This window comes from Schistocerca gregaria, chromosome 6 (assembly GCF_023897955.1).
Source record: "Schistocerca gregaria isolate iqSchGreg1 chromosome 6, iqSchGreg1.2, whole genome shotgun sequence".
Taxonomy (NCBI): Eukaryota; Metazoa; Arthropoda; class Insecta; order Orthoptera; family Acrididae; genus Schistocerca; species Schistocerca gregaria.
The window spans coordinates 404,060,569-404,085,276 of record NC_064925.1 but is presented as its reverse complement, the minus strand read 5'-3'; the positions used below and the strand labels follow the sequence as shown (position 1 = coordinate 404,085,276).

Sequence of the window (24,708 nt, the reverse complement as noted above, 5' to 3'; positions counted from 1 at the left end):
ACCATGGGAGGTTCCATACAAAGTGGTCCAAAAAAAAAAAAAAAGAAACTAGCTGGTTGCTTGAACATCTCAGAAAAATTTATACTTGTTAGAGTTCCATAATGTGTAATGAACTCAATACTTTTTTTTTTAAAAAAAAGTTACTGTTTATCATTTTGAAACAGCAGTTATTTGTCTTTCACACGCATTTTTTCACATTTGCCTGCACCTGCGTTTTTTGAAAAAAATATCCAGCAATGGGTTGCCTTCAGTATTTCAAATAAAAAGTGCTTAATTCAGCACACACTGGCCTAAAAATTAAAGCCATCTCCACCTAGCTCAATGTATTCCTTAATGTATTTTTAATAGCTCAAAGTTACTGGTCACAAATTAAAAACCTCAGTATTTGAACAGTTGTGTTCGAAAACAAGAGTAATTTCTCAGCCTTAATATTATCTGCGCTATTACACTATACAGTATAGTTAATTTTTATATAGTATCCATCATGAGAAGGCTGCACTCTAATAACACTGTTTTAAAGAACAGATATGTATTTTTCACTTTCTGATTAGCAATGTCTTTGTTAAAGGACCAATTAAAAATCTAAAAATTACACACTTAGGAGACCTTTATAATATCAAACTTCATTATAAATTTCAGCTTAAGATTCAATTGAAAGTTACTGAAAAAAATGCAAGTATGAGTCAAAAATACATTACTAACATTGGCGATATCTCTGCTAATGGAATAAAGTATATCCATTATATAACTTAAAGACATCAAATTAAGGTAACTAATGATTATTTGCAGACACAATCTTCTGCTGAAAGTTTCAGCAGGCTAGCAGACAACATCTACAAGCCTGTAAAAGTCTTGTGTGTTGTCTTGCCCCTTACACCCATTGTCTGTACACTGGCACTCAGTTAACTATGAGGCCTTGAAATGTGCAGTTGAAAAATGGATTCTCGGTGTTCTTATTAATGAAGTTTGTCATACGAGTAGGTAGAGAGTGTTTCCTAAAGACCTTACTTTAAATGAGAATTACATTGAAGAAAAAAATTATTGTTTTACACGAGAGCTGACTTAGAGGTTAATCTGCAAATACCAAGTAACGAAATACTATTTGGTCAGCCTTGCTTGGACCCTAGTAAGTAGTGTAAGATGCCTATAACTAAAGGTCTGAGAGAAATAACATATGATCATTATTCTAAAAAAAAAAGCCTTTTATCAATATAATACCACAAAAATCATTGCGTCTAACAGGCTGTTCTACAATATTTGTAATTAACAAAGAAACGGATAGTGATAATTCAGGCAAAGACTTATGACTTACCGAAAACAATAAAAAAAGTAGACTCCAGTTTCCAAAATCTTTGTTGTATTGCATGCTAATAAAATTAGAAAACTAAGTGAAGAAAAAAAAACCATTTCCTGTGCCTTGAAAAATTGAGAAACTGACAACTACACTCAAAAAGAGTTTGGAAGTTTCATTTCAAAAGCCAATTTGTACTGTACCCAATGGAAGTTCTAAAACTTCGTCAACCAAATAAGAGGTTTTCAAATCTAGTCCAGTGCACTCCCCAACAATCAGTCCTTCCTTCTCATCCTGTCCGGTAAGTATCCCCTGACCCACAATTCTGGGTGACCTAACTATACCCCTTTCCCTAAACCTCTGGCTCTGGCCACTGGCTCTGAAAGCTTGCAAATGTCAAATCATTTTGTGTGTGTTCCCCTGCCACCATTTGGTGAGTAGATTTTTTATCTATCCATTTACATTATATTACCAAAAACTCATTATTTTCATTGGTATATGATGATTTGAAAGAAAAGCTACAAACTAAATGCTGTATTTCAAACAAATGATATACAATTAAGATTATCAGTTTACTTTCAAATTCGAGGAGTCAAGCATAAATTAGTGATGAATTTGATGGGCCAGAACATTTGGTTAAATTAATGGAGAAATTAAGTAAAATTTACAAGAGAAAAATGCATGTAATTTGATAGAAGAAAATGAGACCGAAAAGGTAATTTGTCTTTATGAAAATGAGAATAACAGTTTTTGATGCCTGGCAAAAAGAGCCTACTTTTCTGTGAAAGAAAATGGTATTAAGGTTCAAACACAAAAAAAGGTTAATACTGTGCAACTTAAATGAACTACTTACTGAATTCAATAAAGGAAATCCTGACATTTAAATGGAAAGATCAAAATTTTGTGAATTGAGACCAAAATGGGGTATTGTCGAAGAGGTGTCTGGCACCCATAACATTGGTTTGTCTCACAAGAATGTGAAATTGATGATAGGTGGGTCCAATCTTACAGTTGCCTATGAAGACCTTTTGGAAGAAACATTGAGTTACAATTGTACGATCATGGGAAAATGTCAAGATTGTCCAGGTATACAGGCTTTACTTGACATGTTTGAAGAATCTGAAGAAGACTACTTGATGAATGACAATACCGAACATAAACAATGGGTGACAAGTCAGAATGGAAATGGTGAAAATCACAAACCCACAAGAAAAGGTATTTTGAAGTGTTGGTAACTAACCTTGAAAATCTGAAAATGCATCATTTTGCCGGCCGCGGTGGCCGTGCGGTTCTGGCGCTGCAGGCCGGAACCGCGGGGCTGCTACGGTCGTAGGTTCGAATCCTGCCTCGGGCATGGGTGTGTGTGATGTCCTTAGGTTAGTTAGGTTTAAGTAGTTCTAGGGGATTTATGACCTAAGATGTTGAGTACCATAGTGCTCAGAGCCATTTGAAACATCATTTTATTGCCAAGTGCAAGGTAAATTTATGGAAGACAAAAAGCAAACTTTGGCAGTTGATGAATGCGTAATTAATGTTGACTTCCCTGGAAACTGTTCCTTGGTTGTTGAAGACCACTGTAAACTTCAAGATAAACTGAAGAGTAATCACAGTTTTTGTGCCATAAGTGACCACTTTGAACACTACAGCAGTGCACACTTTTCAACTGCAGTTAAACTATGCATAAAACAACAACACCCCTCCATAAACAAACTTGATCTACTTCTCTTATGGTGCTGAAACGAAATATAAGAATTAGTAAAAATACTTTTTACATCTCCTTTAACCAACAAGATTTTGAACTAGATATAGGACGGCCCTTATTTGCATTATGCCATGGGAAAAATGCATGTGATGGTGCCAGGGGTTGAACAAAGTGAACTGCCAGTGGTCCTATGGGAATCAGAAATGTTTAAATTCTGTAAAGAACATGTAAAAGGAATTACCTGTCCTTCTGTAAAATGTGAAGAAATACAAGAACTCCATACCAGTGTCTTGAAGGAAAGATTCAACACTTGTCAAAAGACTAAAAGCACTATCTTTTCATTGTTTTATATCTGTCAGATAGTGTGTTCAAGTGCAGTCCCCTGATAGTGAACTTCAACATGGAAAACTTGTGCTACTGACACTTCAAAATAAAGGTACTCTGGTTCCTATTTACAATGAACAAGGGTGGATTGCCAAAGTTGATGATATTGCTTGTTAAAACCAAGATGTGCATGTTACATTTTACCATCCACCAGGACCAAGGACCTCATTTAAGAAAGTTGAGAAGTATCAAGTTTGGATGCCAGTTAAAAATGTACTGAAGCTGTCTCCCCTGGAATTTACAAATGTGACTGGGCAAACTTTTAAACTAATGCCCAAACTGAGTGACGAAATATCTCAGATGTTCAGTGAACAATGTAGTAAAAAGAAATAAGATGAGAACAAGCTATCTCATTTTCAATAAAAAATAACTAGTAAGCATGGATATGTTTAAATCATATAATTAACAGACTTTATTCCATTAGCTTACATACTGCAGATGTTAAAGATTTATTTTTGACTCATATTTGTATTTTTTCATTATTTCCGATCAAATCTTAAAGCTGAAATTTAGGCTGAAGTTTGACATTATAGAAGTCTTTTAAGTACGTAATTTTTAGATTTTTATCTGGTCCCCTAACAAAGATATTGCTTGCCAAAAAATGAAAAATTTTTAAAAATCCATTTTAAAATAGTCATTTTTAAGTGTAAGCTTCTCACCATTGATACTCAAAGAAGGTAACTATACTACACATTGTGATTGCAAAATAATAATAATAATAATAAAGGCTGAGAAAGTACTCCTCCTCTGGAAAACTGCTGTTGAAAACTCGAGGGGCCTTTTTTTTTAATTTGCGACCGACACCTTGAGCTACTAAAAATATATTAAGGAATACATTCGGCTAGATGATTATGGTTTTTATTTGTAGACCAATGGTGGCAAATTAAATGCTTTTTATTTGTAACACCTTGGGCAACTCGGTACAGAGTAATTAAAAAAACTGTTTGCAACCTGAAAGAAAAATGGCCACTATTTCTAAATGACAAATAATAGAAAGTAAAAAAAAATATATTTTTAAGTCTACTAAACATTAGGGAATTCACCTGGTAAATATTTCTCCTCAGATGGTCAAGCAACCTCCAACTTGTTATTGATTGATGCCCATATTAATGCCCACTAAATGTCCTGGTACTTTTAATCAGATAGTGAATAAATTTATCTTGCCAAATCTAAGATCTGAACCTTAATGTCACAACAAGAGTAAGCATTAAGAAAAGTCCCCAAGTGAGGATATGTATCACAATATGCATTCACCACCACCACCACCACCACCACCACCACCACCACCACCACCCATCCACTTAGGCCTACCACTTTATCTAGATTAAAGTCTCTTCCAGTTTTCTCTATAAATTACAGGCTACAGCCATTCAAATCTGTTCTGCATGCTTGTTTATGACATAAATCCATCTTCCATTAGTTCATCCTCTTGGTCTTTCCTTATAACAAGGACTTCAACACCGAATCTCCTTAGTCATTTCAATACACACTGTCATAACATTATAATGTCCTCAATTCCTGTATTTTCTCTTATTAATATATTAATATGTTTATGTCATTGTTATGCACAAAACGCATCTTTTAACTGTGCGATCATCAATTTGTGAAACGTTTGAATATTTAACACCCACCTTTCATTTCCACTAGTTAGTGCTGGCAGAGTACAATGGATTCTGTTTAAGGTTCATTGAGAATTTACTCCTGAATAAAGCACCTACTTTAGCAAATGTAATCCAAGACCTCCAGTTTATTGGTCTCTACAAATTACATAATTTGTGTCCCAATTTTCACAGCCAAAAGGAGAGTGGAAATGGACAAATTGGTATCAAATTTATCAAAGAGAGGTATACTTTTGCAAAAAATATTTCATTACTTGAAAGTAATCTGCATAATTAAGACAAGCTTAATTATTTGAGTGAAAACTATACAATGGACTTTCGTACGAGTTTTCAAAGACAGACGAAGAATGGAAAATGGACAAACAGGTATCAAACCAAACAGTGTAAGGTATTATTTTATCTTTTTTTTAATGCTTTAAGGTAATTAAGAAAAATTTAATGATAAGGGGGAAACTCGAAATATTTCACCATAAGCTGCCACTTGCTATGTAAATGAAATGATAAAACCATCAAAGCACAGCATAAATTAAGACTTCTCTGCTCTCCAAATTTACATATTCTTAATAACAGAATACTAACTGATATTTAAATAAATTAAACCTCATGCTTTTTGGAAAAAAACTGAAATGTTTTATTAAATGATTAGTCTAAAAGTAAGAAAACATTTGACATGCCTTTGAATGATGCTCTAAATCATATACAGCAAATGAGGTTCTGAGTGAAAATTTGAAGTTCAGTGTTTAACTTAGAATTTTAAAACAATACCAGAGGAGATTTGTGTAGTGGGATTTCACTCTTATCTATTTTATTCCTTACAAGACACATCATTTCACAAAACAGTTGACCACTTTTCTTTTTTCTTCCCCTCTCTCCTGTAAGTGGCCACCCACTTCTTTTCATTTGCCGTCAACTTTATTAATTTTTACTGCTACTAGCACGCTGATCATACTTTTTTTTTTTTAAACTGTGATTGTCATGCCTACTGTCATACTTGCTCTGTTCAGTTCCTCCATCTGGTGTTTTAAGTTGCTTTGAATTCAGATAAAAAAAAGAAAAGTAAGTCATCTGCAAATGGAAGATGGTACAAGGAAGATTATTTTATGCATACTGGACAACTATCACATCACCAGTAATCATCTAATGGGTAACAACATCAGCAATGGAGTACTGAGGTGCTGTTCTTGTTTACATCATTACACAGACTGCTTTTTACAATGGTGGGAAGTGATAGCTTAAAGATTGTAACATATATTCATCATCTTTCTCTATCCAAGTTTAGCCCACTGACTTACTAATACTTTACCCCATAGTCGACCCATACATACTATTTAAATCTACCACAATCAGCATATTTTGTTGTACACACTTTTCTCAAAATCATTTTTTTTAAATTTTTTTCTTAATCTTGCTTTACTATTTACTGTAGTGCTGAGGGAAGGTACAACTGCTATAGAAGTTCTTGTTGCTGTGGTACATCCTAAAAAATAAAGGCATGTACAATGCCACTAGACGTTTCAGACGCTCATAGTGTGTATCACTTCATCTTCCTTGCTTAGCATACCACACAATTTGTGGAGGGTATTTTCTTGGTGGGATTGGGGGCAGAGGTGGGGGGATGTACCTAACAAAACCTATAAACAATTGCTTATAACTCGAAAATATCTAAATAAATCAAGTGTGTTATATGTTACTCAATAGATCGATTGCTCAGCTTTCCAATGGTGTACACCTAACTGAGAAGAAGACACACAAAGAAGAAGCTATAGCTGCTCAGCCCGTCTCTCAGCTGGCAATATAATAACAGACTTGAAACCTGCAGTTGACTGTGAGTCAGCTGTGTAAGTAAATGGGTTAATGATCTGGAGACTTCTTGCAAGGGTGCAGACTGTAGTTTTGGTGAAATGGACTCCCTTGCCTAAATTGTTTCTCAACTCTGAACTTCTATATCTACTTCGATACTCTGCAAGCCACCATACAGGGCATGGCAGATGGTACCCTGTATCACTACCAGTCATTTCTTTCCTGTTCCATTCACAAATAGAACGGGGCGGGGGGCAGTGGGGGTGGGGGTGGGGGGGGGGGACGACTGTCTATACAACTTCGCGGGAGCCCTAATTTTTCATATCTTATCTTTGTGGTCCTTATGTCCAATGTATGTTGGCAGCAGTACAACTGTTTGGCAGCCAGCTTCAAATGCTGTTTCTCTAAATTTTCTCAATAGTGTTTCTCGAAAAGAACATTGCCTTCCCTTCAGGGATTCCCATTTGAGTTCCTGAAGCATCTTCGTAACACATGTGGTTCAAACCTGTTGGTAACAAATCTAGCAGCCCACCTCGGGGTGAATTACTTCAATGTCTTCCTTCAATGCTACCAGGTACAAATACCAAACACACTAGCAGTACTAAAGAATAGGTTGCACTAGCATCCTACATGCAGTCTCCTTTACAGGTGGACCACTCTTTCCTAAAATTCTCCCAATAAATCTAAGAAGACCATTTGCTTTCCCTACCACAGTTTTCACATGCTCATTCCATTTCATACTGCTTTGCAATATTATACCTAGATATTTAAATGACTTAACTGTGTCAAGGAGGACACTAGTAATATAGTATCCAAATTTTACAGGTTTGTTCTTCCTACTTTCCTACTCATCTGCACTAACTTACATTTTTCCATATTTAGCTGCCATTCATCACACCAACTGGATATTTTGTCCAAGTCATCTTGTATCTTCCTACAGTCACTCAACTTTGACACCTTATCGTACACCACAGCATCATCAGCAAACAAACACAGATGTAATCAAATACAAACTTTAGCCTTGTTGTACATATTCTTCTACAAACTGATGTAGGTACATTAAATGTATGGTTCTCAAGTGCAGCCAGCATGTATTTTATAGTAACATGGTCAAATATTATCAATCTGTAAAATACAAAATTGTAGCTTATGTTTGTTGCTTCTTTCTGTAACTTCATTGACAACCTTTAGATGGTCGACTGTGCTGAACTCCGCTTCTAAAGCCAGCTTGTTCTTTTCCACTGCTTTTTCTGTTCCATGGTTTTTCTTAGTAATTAGTGAGAATTTTCGTAAAAAAAAAAAAAAAAATAATACACCACTGACATAAGACTAACGAGTCTAGAGTTCTTCACATCTTTCCTGCTTGATTTTTCCCTCTTCCAACACACTGAATTGGTTCCCCTAGTTCTGACACTACTACTGAATGCAGTCATACATTACACGAGGGCTGTTTCCATACACGCAATATCAGCTTTAGCCCTACTTTCACACTAAGTAACCTATTACTATCCTACATTCTGACAAACTTTTGTTTAACAGTTCTTTTAACAGCTCATAAAGATCTTCTAATGTGATGTTAGGGCATAAACTTGGATGTAGTATTTAGATTATGTAGCTCTTATTTATACATAATACTATTCTCACTATTAGGCCTGAGATACTTTCAGTAACTATAACTTGAATTTAATTTTCTTGTTAGTGATAAGAACTACTTCTGGTTAGCTTATTGACTGCAACTCTATCTGATCCTTCCTTTGGTTTGTACCTCTGATACCACAAAGACATCCAACTTGGTATTATTTAGTTCCAACTCTAGTTCCAGATGTCTATCTTTATCCCAAAGTGACCTGCAGTTCATGATCCCTGAAAGGAATGTGGTACAAGCAGTCACAATTGTTATTTGATACTTTTTTTCAATCCGACTGTCTAGCAAGGTGCAGGTGCAGAAGTAGCTGGATGTGCAATCTGTTACAAATGCTCTGCCCAAGTTGCCTCAGTCTATTGCCAAACACTTTAATCCCAGGCCACATACTAATGTCACAGGAATAAGCAGTATGGTCTCCAACAACCACACCTATGGGCACTAGCCTTTGTTAAAGTCACACGTCTAGAGCTAGGCTTCAGTTGAGAAAGCCTCACAGGACAAATAACAATATGACAAGTTTCCATGCTGATCACATGCCACCAAAAGATCATCCAGTTATGTTTCATCAGCGTCACTAGTCATTGCAGACACTTCCTGTCAATGCTGACTGTGATGTGGGTTGGACAGCTGCCCTTCTGTCTTTTCACTGACTGATACCCACTTAGGTTGTTGTCACATGGCACTATGGTGTGCAAGGTTAACAGGAAAAAGGTAGGATGTAAGAGTGGTGAGACACTGTGGCACACATTTTGTCCAATTTAGTTGCTAAAACTGACCAGCTTAAATGCTTGGACTGCATAGTTGTTAGGGCATTATTCACAAAAGGCAGGGATCCATCATATAATTTTCTGCGTACTACCCAAGCAACACATACTCTGCATGAAGTAAAAGAATATATTCTGAAGCCAGAAGCAGCTTCTGTGACTGTACAAGTCCATCCATACACTGTGGCCATGAGACCAAACTGCTCCCATTACCTTGTTAGAACTGCTTATCAGTTAGCTTCAAGACATTTTTATAGTCATGTGCTGCACATTTAACGATTTTGATAGAGAAACTCATGCTGCATTGTTCTTCTTCAGCAAGTCAGTGTAGTAGTTGTCACAGAAACAGTTACGTGAAAAATATGTGCAACTCTCACATTTATTTATACATAAAAGCCGACTTCAGAATTTCCACTTCGTGTACAAGATTCATGTGCTAATTTGAAATTCAAAATTCAAATATTTTACTGTTCTCATAACTTCTGCAGAACCTTTCACTGACTGTATCAATACCCATTTGTATAGTGATATATTGTGAAATTTCGAACAATTATAAATGCTGCGATAAACTTTTACTGTTGTTGTCAACTGTAGACTTGAACTTATTTGTGCTCTTTTAAAATATTTGAGGAAAGTAGGCCTATCCTCATTCAAAACAACTGTTCTCTAATTTCAATGTACAGTAGAGTCCCACTATTCCAAAAATCTGCCTATTCTGAAACAGATTCCAGGAAAAAATACCAATTTTTTTAAACTTAGAAACGGGAAAAATTAAACAGATGTTTGTGAAAAAACATGCATTTATTATTATACAACGAATCTAAATAAAAGCTGGTTGGCTCCATTTATAATATTCTGCACAATCATTTTTAATTATTGCTAAACATGCAAAATAACCAATTCAAACACACTTAAGAAAGTCAGTCATTTTTTTCTAAAAAAGAGTGCTGAACCGACTCAAGGATGCAAAGTTCCATCATTGCCGCATGAACATAATATGATGAAGTGTGCTGTTCGACACAGCATTAGGCGAGGTCAAGAGCATTTGCCCCTTTTGCATGTGGTGTGAATTCAGGAGCATTCACCACCTCCTCCTTCTCCTCCTCACTTTTCTCCAAGTCGATCTGAACTAATGAGCCCAGAACCATTGCTATGATGTCTTTGTCTCTGTAGTCCTGGTGGTCATTGCTGTTAACAGCAGCCCACTCCTCAACACAGCTTTCTTCGGTGTCTTCACAGCCAGGGATTTTCTTAACTAGTGGGAAAATGTCACAGTCTTCCACTGCTGTAAAAGTTGTTTCAGCAAATTCCTATGTACACCAGAGATTTTCCCATGATTTTTGTAATGCACCTTTAGTGATGTTATCCTATGCTTCAGCCAAAAGGGAAATTACATCTTTTATTGTAACTGTATTGTAATTGTAATACAATAATATTTTATTGTAATTGTGATAAGTTTTTCAGGATTGTGTTTTCACTTTCATCCTCTTCAAGGAAGGTGCAAAGCAGCATTTTTCTATATTTTTGTTTAATGGCCTGCAACACACCCTGGTCCATAGGCTGAATAATTGAGGTTACATTCGGTGGCAGAAAAACTGCTTTGATGTCTCGACAAACAAGTTTGTTTCTTTTGGGTGGGACAGAGCACTATCTATAAACTGCAGAGCACAATTAGGCAATCCATTTTCTCTACTGAATGCAGCCCTATAGCGACAAATTGGCGCTCAAACCATTCCTTGAATAAGTCTGGCTCCATCCAAACATTTTTTTATTCTCACAATACACACGAAGTGAGTCAATGTTAATGTTTTTGCACGCTTGTGATTTCACTTATTTACCTCTTACCATCAGCCCAAGTTTGTTTGGTGCCGAAGCATTGCTGCAAGCAAGTCAGATTTCTCTTCTTGCGAAGCACGTCTTTTGGTAGGTACGGCCTCAAAATTCAGTCCAGTCTCATCCACATTGTAAACTTGCTGAAGTGTGCACTTTTGAGAAGAAACAAGGTCTTTATTTTCTTTTAGGTAATTAGCAGCTGCTTCATTGTGAGCCAACAGCTTCTCTCCAGCAATTGTGAGCTGTTTAATTCTGTGTCTTTTCTTCAAATGATGCAAAAAACCACAGCTCGCTGAAAATGACCGGTCACCATCCATAAGCTTGTTCAGTTGATGTGCCTTTTCTTTTACCAAAGGAGCACAAATGGGGATTCCTTTCTGTCTTTCTAGAGTGACCCACAAGAACAAGGCCTCATCAAATTTTGCAACTAAAGACAAGTCATTTTTTGGTGCTTTTCAAGAGTTATTTTACTTGAAACAGAACAAAACTGCTTAATTTTAAAGCGACTTTTTTCTAGTCACTAATTGTTGCTTCTCTGACACCATATTCAAGTGATGATTTAGCAGCACTTTCTCCCTTGTCCACTCTTAATACTTAAAGTTTCCATTTTAAACTACGGAGAGAACAACTGTTTACTTGCCATGTTTAATGTTTAACAGAAAGGAATAGTGACTTGGTAAAGTCACTCAGCCCTCACAGAACAAAGTTTAACAATAAATTTACAATAATGTGCTTGGAACGTAGGAGAGAGAGGGATAGGTACGGTGTCTGGGTTACAGGTTGTCAAAAGTTACTTAATTTTAATTATTAAGTCAATATATTGATAATCTGCATGAAATCCACTTACTCCAAATTCCCACTATATTGAACAGTGTTTGGTCCCAATTAGTTTGGAAGAGTGGGGATCAACTGCATAATTACATGAGAAATAGGTAATTTTTGAGAACTTTCGGATGCTTACAAAACTATATTTTCATATAGTTACTGGTACAAGTGTTTTGGATGTGTAACTTATTTTGCAGCAAATCATTGTTTGTGGTTCACAGTTACCACCTCTACATCTACCTTGAGTCTTCATCACCCTGAGTTGGCAATAGCAACGCACCGAAGAATAGATCATCCCCCCAATTCCACTGAATATCTATTAAATAAATGTGCATGTTTGAGAATTTTGGGAAGCTACCATTGTGTCATGCATAATCTGATTTGTAGTAAATCAGAGTTAATAATGTCTGAAACAATATTAACAGTAATCTCAGACTTTTTGCAGATGGTATCATCTACAATGAAGCATTGTCTGAAAGAAGCTGCACAAATATTCAGTCAGATCTTGGTAAGATTTCAAAGTGGTGCAAATATCAGCAACTTATTTTAAATATTCAAAAATGTCAAATTGTGCACTTGGCAAAATCCAAAAACATAGTATCCTATGACTACAATATCAATTAATCATTGTTGGAATTGGGCAACTCATAAATACCTGGGTGTAACATGTTATAGGGATATGAAACAGAGTGATCACATAGGTTCAGTTGTGGGTGAAGCAGGTTGTAGACTTTGATTTATTGGTAGAATACTGGGGAAGTGCAAACAGTCTACAAAGGAGATTGTTTACAAATGACTCTTATGACTGGCTCTAGGATATTGCTAATGTGTGTGGAACCCATACCAAGTAAGACTTACAGGGGTACTGAACATACACAGGGAAGTGCAGCACGAATTATCACAGGTTTGTTTGATCTATGGAAGTGTGTTACAGAAATACAGAAGAAACTGAATTGGCAGTCTCTTGAAGATACATACAAACTATCCAAAACAAAGTCGACTAACAAATTTTCATGAACAGGCTTTAAATGATGACTCTAGGAGCATACTGCAACCACCCTACATGTTGCTTACGAACAGATTGTGAGAATAATATTAGAATAATTGCAGTATACACAGAGGCTTCAAACAATCTTTTCTCCCACACTCCATAGTGAATGGAATAGTGTGTGTGTGTGTGTGTGTGTGTGTGTGTGTGTGTGTGTGTGTGTGTGTGTGTGTGTGTGTGTGTGTGTTTGAGGTTTACGGGCGCTAAACAGCGTGGTCGTCAGCGCCCAAACGCATAGAAACAGGAACACATGCGGTGAAGGGACGAAGACGGACACCAAAGAAGGAGAACGGCTAAAAGACACAGGCCTGACGCAGTTCCAAATGCTCACATACAGAGGCAAAACAAGAGGAGAAGAAACACACTAAAAAGGAAAGGAAACACAAGGAAAAGAGAACAGATACCGAAGGGCAACAAGGAGGTAATCGTGACTGGCGGACCTCTTAACTAAAACCTGGGTGAGCCAGTCACCCAGCAGCACATTAAAACCCTCTCCCTAAAATCCGAGGCAACAGATTGGACAGGACACAAAACCGTAAGACCTTAACCACTGTCGCTGCGTCGTCTTGCAAAATAGAGGGCAAATCCGGTGGCAACAAAACAGCCGCCCTCTAGTCAGAGAATAAAACACAGTCAAGTAAAATGTGGCGGACAGTAATCTGGACGCCACAAGCACTGCAGATTGGGGGGTCCTCCCGTCGGCGTAAAAAACCATGCGTGAAGGAACTGTGCACAATGCGGAGGCGAGCGAGGAGAACCTCATCCCGCCTGTATGACTGGTAGGACGTACGCCATAGTCGCGTAGTGGCCTTTACCAGACGCAGCTTATTGTCAGAAACTGCCAGCCACTCCACTTCCCATTGATGCATAACACGAAAACGCAAAAGGGAGGTTACAGCATGGAGGGGGACGGCACATTCAACAACGTGAGGGAGGGAACATGCATCTTTGGCAGCCACATCCGCCAGTTCGTTTCTCCTAATACCCACGTGCCCCGACACCCAGCAGAAAGAAACCTCTTTCCCCTGCCGTTGCAGGTGGAGTAGGGCATCATGGATGTTCTGGACAACCGTATCCGCTGGGTACAAGTGTTGCATGGTCTGAAGGGCACTCAGGGAGTCAGAACAGACGAGGAACTTAAGACTGGGAACACATTTCATCTGCTCCAATGCCCACAAGATTGCAAAAATTCGGCATCGAGGATGGTAAACGCCGCAGGAAGCTGTAACTTGACGACTCGATCAGGGAAAACAACAGCACAACCAACAGAGTCCCCCTGTTTAGAGCCATCTGTGAATACAGGTACATGGTCCGGATGCTGGTTTAAAATATCGTAAAATAAGGAGGTAAAAACAAATGCCGGAGTGCAGTTCCTCCGGTTCTCCGACAAGTCTAGAAGGATGCTGGGCCTCTGGAGCAACCAGGGAGGCAGGCGAGTAAAACCTTGTCGTTGGGGGCCACACACGCCACACCAAGGGTCTCAAGCAAATACTTGGCATGAATCCCAAATGCTCTCGTTGCCCTGGGACGACTGGAAAAGAGACGTTCCATAGGCGGTCGGGCAACGGTAGGGTACGCAGCGGAGGTAGGACAGGCAAGGAAATGACACACCCGTCGCACCATGAGGAGTTACCGCCAGATGGCGAGCGGCGGTTCCCCTGCCTCAGCACACAGGCTGGGGATGGGACTGGTACGGAAGGCACCAGTGGCCAGCCTGATACCCTCATGGTGTACTGCGTCAAGGATCTTCAGATACGAAGGCCTTGCTGACCCATACACGGTGCAAGCATAGTCAAGACGCGATCGGACGAAAGCCCTATAAAACTGCAGCAGACGAACCCGATCTGCTCCCCAGGACTGATGGCTCAGATACTTCAAAATATTCAGTGCCTTCAGGGCCCCCACCTTGAGGTCTGTAAGGTGAGGCAACCACGTCAACTTGGAATCAAAAGTGAGGCCCAGGAACTTCACAGTGTCTCTAAAAGGAAGAACGGTGTCCCTCAGACGCGATTCAGGGGAGGTAAAAAGACGCCGAGAACGATTAAAATGAACACACACAGATTTGTCTGCAGAAAAGGTAAAACCCGTCTTTGCAGTCCATGCCTCTAAGCGCTTTATCGTAAGCTGCAACTGCCGACTAGCAGTGACAAGACTGGAGGAAGAACAGAAAACAGCAAAATCGCCCACAAACAAGGAACATTGGGCAGGACTCCTGATAGTGGACATGATACAGTTAATAGCGACGGCAAAGAGGGTGACACTTAAAACGTTGCCCTGAGGAACACCATTCTCCTGCACTTACAAATCCGATAGCACATTACCAACCCGATACCAAAAGAGGCGGTGAGAAAGAAAGGACCGAATGAAGATGGGGAGACGGCCATGAAAGCCCCACTCATGGAGTTGATTGAGGATAAGGCGGCGCCAAGTAGTGTCATACGCCTTATTAATGTCAAAGAAGACCCCTAGACAATGCTGGTTACGTAGAAAGGCCTGCTGGATGGCGGCCTCAAGCAGGGTCAAGTTGTCTATAGTGGAACGACATCTCCGAAAGCCACACTGAGAGGGGCTAAGGAGCTGCCTGGTCTCGAGCAGCCAAACCAGGCGGCGGTTGACCATGCGTTCCAACGTCTTCCCAACACAGCTCGTCAAAGCAATACTCCGATAACTACTGGGATGCGTGCGGTCCTTCCCTGGTTTGAGGAGGGGAATCAAAATCGCCTCCCTCCACGAGTCAGGGTATGTGCTGGATAACCATATCATATTGAAACAGTTCAGAACTTCCTTGGATGGCAGCAACAGGTGCCACAGCATGCTGTACCGGATTTGATCATGACCAGGCGCAGTATCATGAGCCACAGACAGCGCAGAATCCAGTTCCCACATTGTGAAGGGGCAGTTATAGGGTTCAGAATTTAGAGACCAGAAGTCCAAGTGACCCCTTTCGATGGCAGTGCAGTAGCGGCAGAAATCTGGATCACAGTTAATAGTGGCGGTAGAGTCCACAAAATGCATGGCCAGTGTCTGGGCAATGTCTCTCGACGCAGTGAGGAGACATCCCTGATGTAGCAATGGCGTGACAGGGAGCTGGCTGAGTTTCCTGGAAATCCTCGTGATGGCATCCCATACTTTCGTAGAACTAGTGGAGCGAGAGATGGAGTTCAAGAATGATTGCCATGACCGTCGTTTGCTCTCTTTAATCACTCGCCACGCTCTGGCCCTTGCCACCCAAAAGGCCGCAAGATTTTCAGCTGAGGGACGGCACTTGAAGCGGCGCAGTGCTGCACGGCGGGCGCGGATGGCTGAGCGGCACTCAGTGGTCCACCAAGGAACAGGTCGCCTCTTGGGATGACCGGATGACCGTGGGATTGACAATTCAGCAGCATGGAAGATCACGGCTGTAACATGGTCTACCCATTCGTGGACGCTGGCACGGTGTTCCAAAACAGCCAGTTGGCTGAAAAGTGTCCAGTCAGCTCTGCAGAGGTGCCACCGGGGCGGCACTGGTAATGCCACAGCCTCATCCATGAGGCGAATCCAAAGGGGGAAGTGGTCACTAGAATGGAGGTCAGCTGCAACCTCCCACAGAGCAGAATCCGTGAGTGCTGGAGAGCAAAAGGAAAGGTCAATAGCTGATGACGACCCGGAAGCAGTACAGAAATGAGTGGGAGCACCAGAGTTGAGAATGGACAGTTCTTCAGACGTCATCATGAGGCTTTCCAGAATGCGACCCCTGGGGCAAGTAGTTGGAGAGCCCCATAAGACATTATGAGCGTTGAAGTCCCCCAGAAGAAGAAATGGGCGGGGGAGTTGGCTAATAAGGTCCGTGAGAGCCTCAGAGTCTATCGCATCCGGAGGTGGTAAATAAATTGAACAGACTGTGAGGCTCTGACCCACAAGAATGTCAACTGCAGCTGCTTGCAAGTCGGTGACGAGAGGGAGCTCAGATGAGGGGTGCATGTTATGGACAAAAACAGCACCACCACCCTTTGCCCTTTGCCCCGTCAGATCATCTTTTCGATATACGGTATAGCCCCGTAAAGAAGGAGAATCAGTGGCCTGAAAATGTGTCTCTTGGAGACATAAGCACAAGGGGCACTCTCGTATAAGGAGTTTTAATTCGGCCACATGCGTCCTGAACCCATTCAGGTTCCACTGTAATATGGGAGCCAGTGATCAGGATGGCTGAACTTTCACCCTGCCTCTGTGCTTTGGAGGAGAGACCATACTGGCCGGAGATTTATTCCTGGGGCGAGAAGATCGCCCCCGTTCGACATCAATGTCCATAAGCTCCGATGACGACCCACGGGACATGTCAGACAGTACGATGGCCTCGTCATCGGACCGACGCTGACTTGTCTCCTCAGGTGGCAGAACCTTCATCTTCTGAGGCTTTGTCTTGGGGGGCTTGGAATGCAGAGCCTTGTCAACAGTTGGAGGTTGACTCGCCTGGGCAGAAGGCGCCATATGGGGAGAGGCAGGAAGTACCTTAATGTCAGCAACCACGGCCTTGTCCGATGTAGCGGGGAGAGCCGCAGATTGCAAAACAACCGCAGCAGCACAAGTGCACTGGCAAGCGCAGGTATTAGTGCTAACACTAGCAACCTCTGTTTGCATAGCAACAGTGGCCAGTTGTACCGGTTTTTTGAGAGCGGAAGCGAAAGATGTTGAAAACACAAGAGGTTGCATGGCCTTAAGGAGCTTCTTGGCCTCACCATAGGGGATGCGCTTAGATGTTTTAATCTCCTGTACCTTCCGTTCTTCGAGATAGATGGGGCAGATCCGGCTCCAGACAGGGTGACTCCCAGAGCAATTCACGCACTTCACAGGCGATGAACAATCGGCTCCGTCATGGGCAGGCTGACCACATTTACCACAAGTGGCTATCCCATTGCACCCCAACGTAGTATGCCCAAAGCGCTGACATTTAAAACAGCGCCTTGGGTTGGGGAAATATGGCCATACGGGCAAACGTAAAAACACCGCTTTAACATGCTCTGGGAGTCTCGGGCAACTGAACGTGAGAATAAACGAATCAGATTTGACGAGGTCCCGATTGACTTGTTTCATAATATGCTGCACGTCAACAATTCCTTCGACAGCCCACTCAGATTTTAACATGTCTATGGGGATATTCACCAAGTCCCTACATGTCACAACACCCTTACTATAATTCAAAGTGGAGTGGAGCTCGGTCGCGACAGCGTACTCTCCTAGACAGGCTGCTTTCCGAAGGGCAGCGACTTGACGGGAACTAGAAGTTTCAACTAACAGAGTCCCATTGCGCAGTCGCTTTACAGATTTCAGTGTTCCTGCAATTCCCTCAAGACCCTTGTGGATGTAAAAGGGAGAAACCCTCTCAAAGCTACCCTCCTTCCTTTAAATAATCAAAAACACTCTCTGATTATCAGCATGTGCACCGTTTACTACATTCTGTTAAATCTCTAGCAACACCAGGCGCAGGAGGACTCGCAGCGCATAGCCGCTTTTTCGATGGGGTGTGTTTTCCTACCAGCGGCCCACCCAAGCCACTGGTAGGGGGAAATGTAGAGGTCGAAGGGTCCATTGCGGTCCCACGAGCAGCTAGGGAACTAAAAGTCCGCTCAGACAGAGCCCCACGTGCCTGAGTAAGCCTTATACAACTGGGGTGGGGCAGGTGCCCCAGAGGTTGCCCGCTTGCGACTGTTCCACCCCAACAGCCATGCATCTTCTAGGCGCGGAGCACACCGAAAGATTGAGGGTTTTTTATAGAGGTTGGCCTTCCTCGCAATCCAGGCGGTCAAGCCAAGATTACCATTCCCCGCAGCACACAACATTTCACCGCCGCGCCGTACGGTGGTCGCTGAAGGATGTCCGGGGGTTACGGTGACAGGACACTGGCGGCGCAGACCAGTCCCCAGCTCAGGACCTCGGGGTCGCCAAGCCCATACTCAGCAAGTGAATGCTGAGCCCCTGGGGGAGTGAATGGAATAGCAAGAAAACCTAACAACTGGGATAATGAAATATACCCTCTGCCTTGACTTCAAGGTGGTTTGCAGAGTATATATGTAGACGTATATATTTACATGTTTCGAAGTTTTTGTCTCCATGACACCACTACCTCAAACCTATTTTCCTTGTAAGTCACTGATGAGAATGCTATAAACTAAAATTGTATCACCCCACCAAAAGAGGTTTCCTCATGCCCATTTTCATCTGCAACAGGCATCTTCAATGATACAGTATATACTGATTCTTCATGCAAAGCTGTGTAAATAATTTGAAAATGGCACATCTCACTATGTAAATAGCATCAAGACTTACTTAACTTTTGGTAATTGTTGCTAAGAGAAATGATATGAAGTGAACACAACAAATTGTATCTCGGATGTGAGTAGCCACTAAAGTTGTTTGTACGCGATTTCCTCTGCTTTGTAAATGAAGTTCGTTGGTGTTTTGTTACCTCTCACCAATGTAAGCTGCACAGTTCAGTCGCACCTAAGCACTCCTCAGAAATTGCGAATACAAAAACACAGCCAAATATTTGCTATAACCCACATTATTAATGGTCTATTAGGTCAACACCTAACCTTTTTACTTTACTCCTCGGCTCTACAGCCCTTGGAGGGCCGTGGCCTGCATCACAATATCCTGCCATTCTATCCAATCCATGGCTTCTGTCTCCATCCTCTGACACCCAGATTTTTCATGTCTTCTTCCACTCCATCTCCCCATCTACTTCTGGGGTGTCCGCTCCACCATCTGCCTCCAGCCTTGCCATCAAAAATCCTCTTACATGTTCTGTCTTCTTCCATTCTGACCACGTGTCCTGCCCACACAGTCTTCTTATTTTAATGGTAGTGACAATGTCAGGATTTTCAAAAAGGTGTTTTAGTTCTGCATTTGTATGAATGTGCCATCCTTCTTGATCATGTATTGGGCCATATATTTTACGTAGCACCTTTCTCTCCCAAATGCTAAGGATTCTTTCCTCATTTACAGTCATGGTCCACATTTCGGCACCATACATAACAACTGCTCTTATAATTGTTTTGTAAATGAGGATTTTGGATTTTCGTGATAGAAGCGAACTCCCAACCATGGGTAATGCAGCAAAGTAGCATCTGTTACCTGCTCCTATTCTGGCTTTCACCTTGCTGTCAATGTCATTTGTCTAAGTGATTCCATTACATTCCACAATGCCTCTCTTGAGAGGCTATCATAGGCTTGTTTAAAGTCGATATAAAGCTGGTGTATGATAATTTGAAGTTCATAACATTTTTCAAGTATTATGCACAATGTGAATATCTGGTCAGTTGTTGACCTATTTCTTCTTAAGCCATTCTGACAGTCTCCAACTTTCTCTTCCAAATATGGAGTAAGCCTGTTGGTTAGAAACTTGGAGAAAACTTTCTATGTAGTATTTAGCAGGGAGATTCCTCAATAGTTCAGGCTGTTTCATTTATCTCATTTTTTATGTATGGAGCATATTATAGCTGTTTTCCACTCCATTGGCATGCTCTCCTCATGCCAGATATTCAGTATTATTTTACAAATTGTTTTCCAAAGCGTTTCCCCACCATATTTGAGAAGTTCGGCCTGGATCTGATCTTCTCCAGCCGCCTTATTGTTTTTTAAGGTCTTAATAGCTTGCGTCACTTCCCCCAGTGTAGGTTCTGGTGTTAAGACTTCTGGTCTATAGTAAGTTAGTTCCACTAGTTCCTCTCATTCTAACCCTTCTACTTCTGGGTTCAGAAACTCTTAGAAGTATTCTGCCCACCTGCCAAGTATTTTATTATTCTCCCCTGTCAACTCCCCTTCTTTGTTCCTACACACATTTGTTCCGACTTTGAACACGGTCGGTCTTTCTTTAATCTTTTGATAAATTTCACGAATTTGCTTCTCTTCTCCTAGCAGTTTAGTTTCTTCCAGTTTTTTCTTTTCTTGAGCTCTTTTCTTCTGTCTGCGGACTCTATTTGGTACAGGGTGCTTTTCATTATATTCATTCAGACTTGCTCGAATTGTTCTCTGCAATAATTTCATTCATGCTATATTGCAGTTGTTCTCATAAATTCTTCGTCAAACCAATCTTCCTTCCTTTGAGCCCGTTCATGTCCTTAAACCCCTCCAGCTGCCTAGAGGATTTCAGTCTTACATTGTTTCCACATTACTTCTGTATGTTCATTTGACATGTGCCCTCATGTCAGACCTCTTTTGTTTGTGGCCTTTTTGTTTTACTCAATAGGGCATGGAGGGCTCTAGATGTGTGGTGAAGACAGTCTCCCTAAGGGAGTAAACCCGATACATATCACCTGCTGCCTTGCAGTTAATAGAGGGATGGAAAGCCAAGGATGCTCCCCTGAACATGGAGCCAGCTACCTGCGAGCCGTAAGGGGCAACCCCCCCAAATGGTTGGGCGGAAGATTAACAATATGCCCCAGTAAAAAATCAATTCTTGTGAATGCTAGCAAAGGAATAAGCCGGACAGATATTTTGATGGTGACCCCAGCAAACAAAAAAAGGATAAGAGGTACGTACATAGGAACATGGAATGTGCGGAGCCTATATCAAGCTGGAGCACTATGTCAGCTGCTAACGCAAGTAAACAACTACAATATAAAAATATTGGCTCTCCAGGAAATTAGGTGGAAGGGGAGTGACATAATGGACACAGAAAATTTCACTATCTTCTGTAGTGGCAGGACGATGAATACCTTTGGAACAGGTTTTTTGGTCGCTAAAGAACTGAAACATGCGGTGATGTGCTTCCAACCAATCAATAGACAGATGTCCATATTAAGATTATGGGGAAAATTTTTCAACATTACAATGATAAATGTACATGAACCCACAAAGGAGGCAGATGAACAACAAAAGGAAAAGTTTTATAGCAAAATAGAACAGCTGTATTATCAGGCTCCCAAACATGTCAAGATATTAATAGGAGACCTGAATGCAGAAATATGAAAAGAAGACGCCTTTCAGCCAACTATAGGAAGACATATGAAATATCAAACAGCAATTGAATTACGACTGTAGATTTTGCTACAAGTAAAAGCATGACTGTCAGCAGTATATGTTTCCCAAAGTACACAAAGAAACACGGATTTGACCTGATGGACAAACCAGAAATCAGATGGACCATATATTGATTGATCGAAGACGCAGATCAGACATAATGGATGTTAGGAACCAACATGGAGCTGACTGCAATTCAGACACCACCTAACCACAACCTTGAAAAATCTCGACACACATGAGGTAAAAATGTTTAGATTGGGCAATTCTCATACGCTATCATGTACTATTACCCAACTGGCTCCAACAGGTGACGATAAATTACCAATGGCAACATGCAACTGACAAGCCCTCGGTCCTGCAAGTGCACTTAGCCATCAGAAAGTCTAGAAGTACAATCGTAGCTTGAAGTGTAGGTTAGGCTTAGAAGTGACAGTTTGGTTGTGGACTGGCGAAGTCAATGAATGAGAATACAAAAGCTTTGGCTCATTGAAAGCATCTTATTCCATCTGTCTACTTCGACCTTTGAGGTAATGGGTGTGTGACATCACTATGACGTGCTACGTTGAGTTTGTTCGAGTTTATAGATGTCATGTTATGTTTGATGGTGCCCTCTCATGGTGGATACTGACGTGTTTAATTTAATGTGTGGTATTGGGCTTATCTGAGTCTTGATTATCACTGAACATGTGGGTTTATTTCAGCCTAGATAGTAAGTGCTGTAAGATGGATTTGGAAGGGTTTGCTTTGTTTTCAGGGAGTTATGTTTTTTTTCTTTTGTTTGGTGTTTAGGTTTTCTGTTGGCTCTGATTAGTTTGGTGTTTGTTTGTCCCCCTCCCTTCCACCCCCAACCTCCCCCCCCCCCCCCTCTCTCTCTCTCTCTCTCTCTCTCTCTCTCTCTCTCTCTCTCTCTCTCTCTCTCTCTCTCTCTCTCTCTCTCCAGTAATTTTAGTTCTGGTTTATGGCAGTTCAGTTGTTTTTAAATGATCTAGTGGATATGGAATTTTTTAGGTTTCTGAGTTGTCCAGGTTTTGGTGGTGTTTTGTGAGTTATGTAGGTGTGTGAAGTCTGTGGTTGTGGTTTTTTTTTTTGTGGTTTGCCAGTATGTATTTAGAGTTGCGTCTGAGATATATAGGACATGGGAAAAGTAAAAGTCCAATTCCACTTTTCAAAGTTGGTGGTGTTGGTTATTTTGTTGTGGTATCAACAGCTTCGTTTGAGCTATATAGGGTGAGTGAAGTGTACAGTTCCTGTTGTTTTTGTGGCTGTAGTGTTATGTTTTGAGTTGAGACATCTTTTATAATATTTGTTTTGGGATGGTGTGGTCTTTTTCACTGATTTATATTTAGCTTGCCCCTGCCCTACACTCCCTATTTCCTATGGTTGTCTTGTTAGTTTCATTTTATTGTTGGATGGGAAATTCTTGTGCAATTTTTATTTTTGTTTACATTTGTGTGTGTGTGTGTGTGTGTGTGTGTGTGTGTGTGTGTGTGTGTGTGTGTGGTGACCAGTCCAAGGACAAGGTTAGATTCAAAGCTGAAAGTTTGGTTGAGAGTTGGAAAAATGGCATCAGTTTGTCCAATTTTTGTGGATAAAGATCCAACAACAGATACAGCATACCTTGAGTTGGAACTATGTTTCTTGGGGGTGAGATACACCTGTCAAACAAAACACTCAGTTCACAAACCAAACTGTAAACACTGTTCATCCACTTAGAGCAATACATTAACAAAAGACAAAATCCTTACAACAATGTGGTTAATACAGCACAGCATGAGCTCCTTGCAGACACATCTACGAGACTCTACTGTTTTTGGTTCTTATGATTCTGCCCAGCTTTTTGTCTGACAAATGTGGCAGTCTAAAAATATATACACACTAACATATAACTTTATATTTGCACTGTCTGGCAGAACATCTTGATATTTTTAGGCTATAACACAAATGAAAAAGAACTCACTGCAATGTAGGTGTGATTGTCTGTTCTAGTGTTGGAGTTGGTACAGCCACAGGACTCATCAATGAATGCGGTACTGGAAGTACGCTTGATGTTGATCCAGTTTTATTCTGTGATATACCCTGTAATGACACCATAACTACTGCTGACAAAAGTCCTTGATGTGGATATCAACTGGAGTTTACCTTTAGTGAAGATATCTTACCGATGATGAAGCTTTCGAAGGAGTAACTGGCGGCGAGTTCATGGCTGAAGCAGTCAAGTTCCTATTCTCTATGTTAACTCCACAGTTCTTGGTATCTTTCCCTGTGGCACTCATCATGATCGTATGGTTTTCTGCTACAGTCTAAATTATATATCTACTTGTGGTAACACATCGACCAAATCTGGAAAATTTTACAAGAGTTAACAGCAAAACACAATTAATTACAGTAATGTAGTCAAAATTTTGCATTGGCTTCATTCAGATTACTTCTGTGTGTAAACATATGGTACGTCATTTCCAAGGAGCAGAAGAAAAGTGTAGGAGAAAAAGTGCTTTTAGACGACTCCATTTCGTCACAGCACACTGTGGTGAAATGAGCTCCATTCCCCATCCCCCCCCCCCCCCTCCCCGGTATAAAACTTGCACCTGTTCACTTCCCAAAAGATACAGCCAAAGGAAGACTTTTAGAGATGTTTGGAGTTGAATCATTAACTGAAGCTGTGGCTCTTGTCTGTCTGTAGCATCACAGAAGCACACTGACCTGTCTGCTTTGACCCATGATATCACCAACATTGTGGACACCCTACTTCCTGCTTATATAGCCTGCTGACCATAATGTCACTACACACACAAGCAAA

General features: G+C 40.8%; 1 protein-coding gene across 4 annotated transcripts in view; it reads right to left on the bottom strand.

Moving 5' to 3' along the window:
• The window catches only part of LOC126278025 (uncharacterized), a 60,405-nt gene that overhangs the window by 24,001 nt on the left and 11,696 nt on the right, over nucleotides 1–24,708 (bottom strand). For 3 of the 4 annotated variants that reach the window (XM_049977749.1, XM_049977750.1, XM_049977748.1), the window contains exons 2-3: nucleotides 24,071–24,251; nucleotides 23,869–23,987 (exon numbers count right to left, since the gene is read on the bottom strand). The exons of the other annotated variant lie outside the window; for it this stretch is intronic. In XM_049977749.1, coding sequence (XP_049833706.1) covers nucleotides 23,869–23,987; nucleotides 24,071–24,187 — 236 coding nt within the window. In that variant the 5' untranslated portion in view covers nucleotides 24,188–24,251. The remainder of the gene's footprint in view (nucleotides 1–23,868; nucleotides 23,988–24,070; nucleotides 24,252–24,708) is intronic. 4 annotated transcript variants of the gene reach the window in all.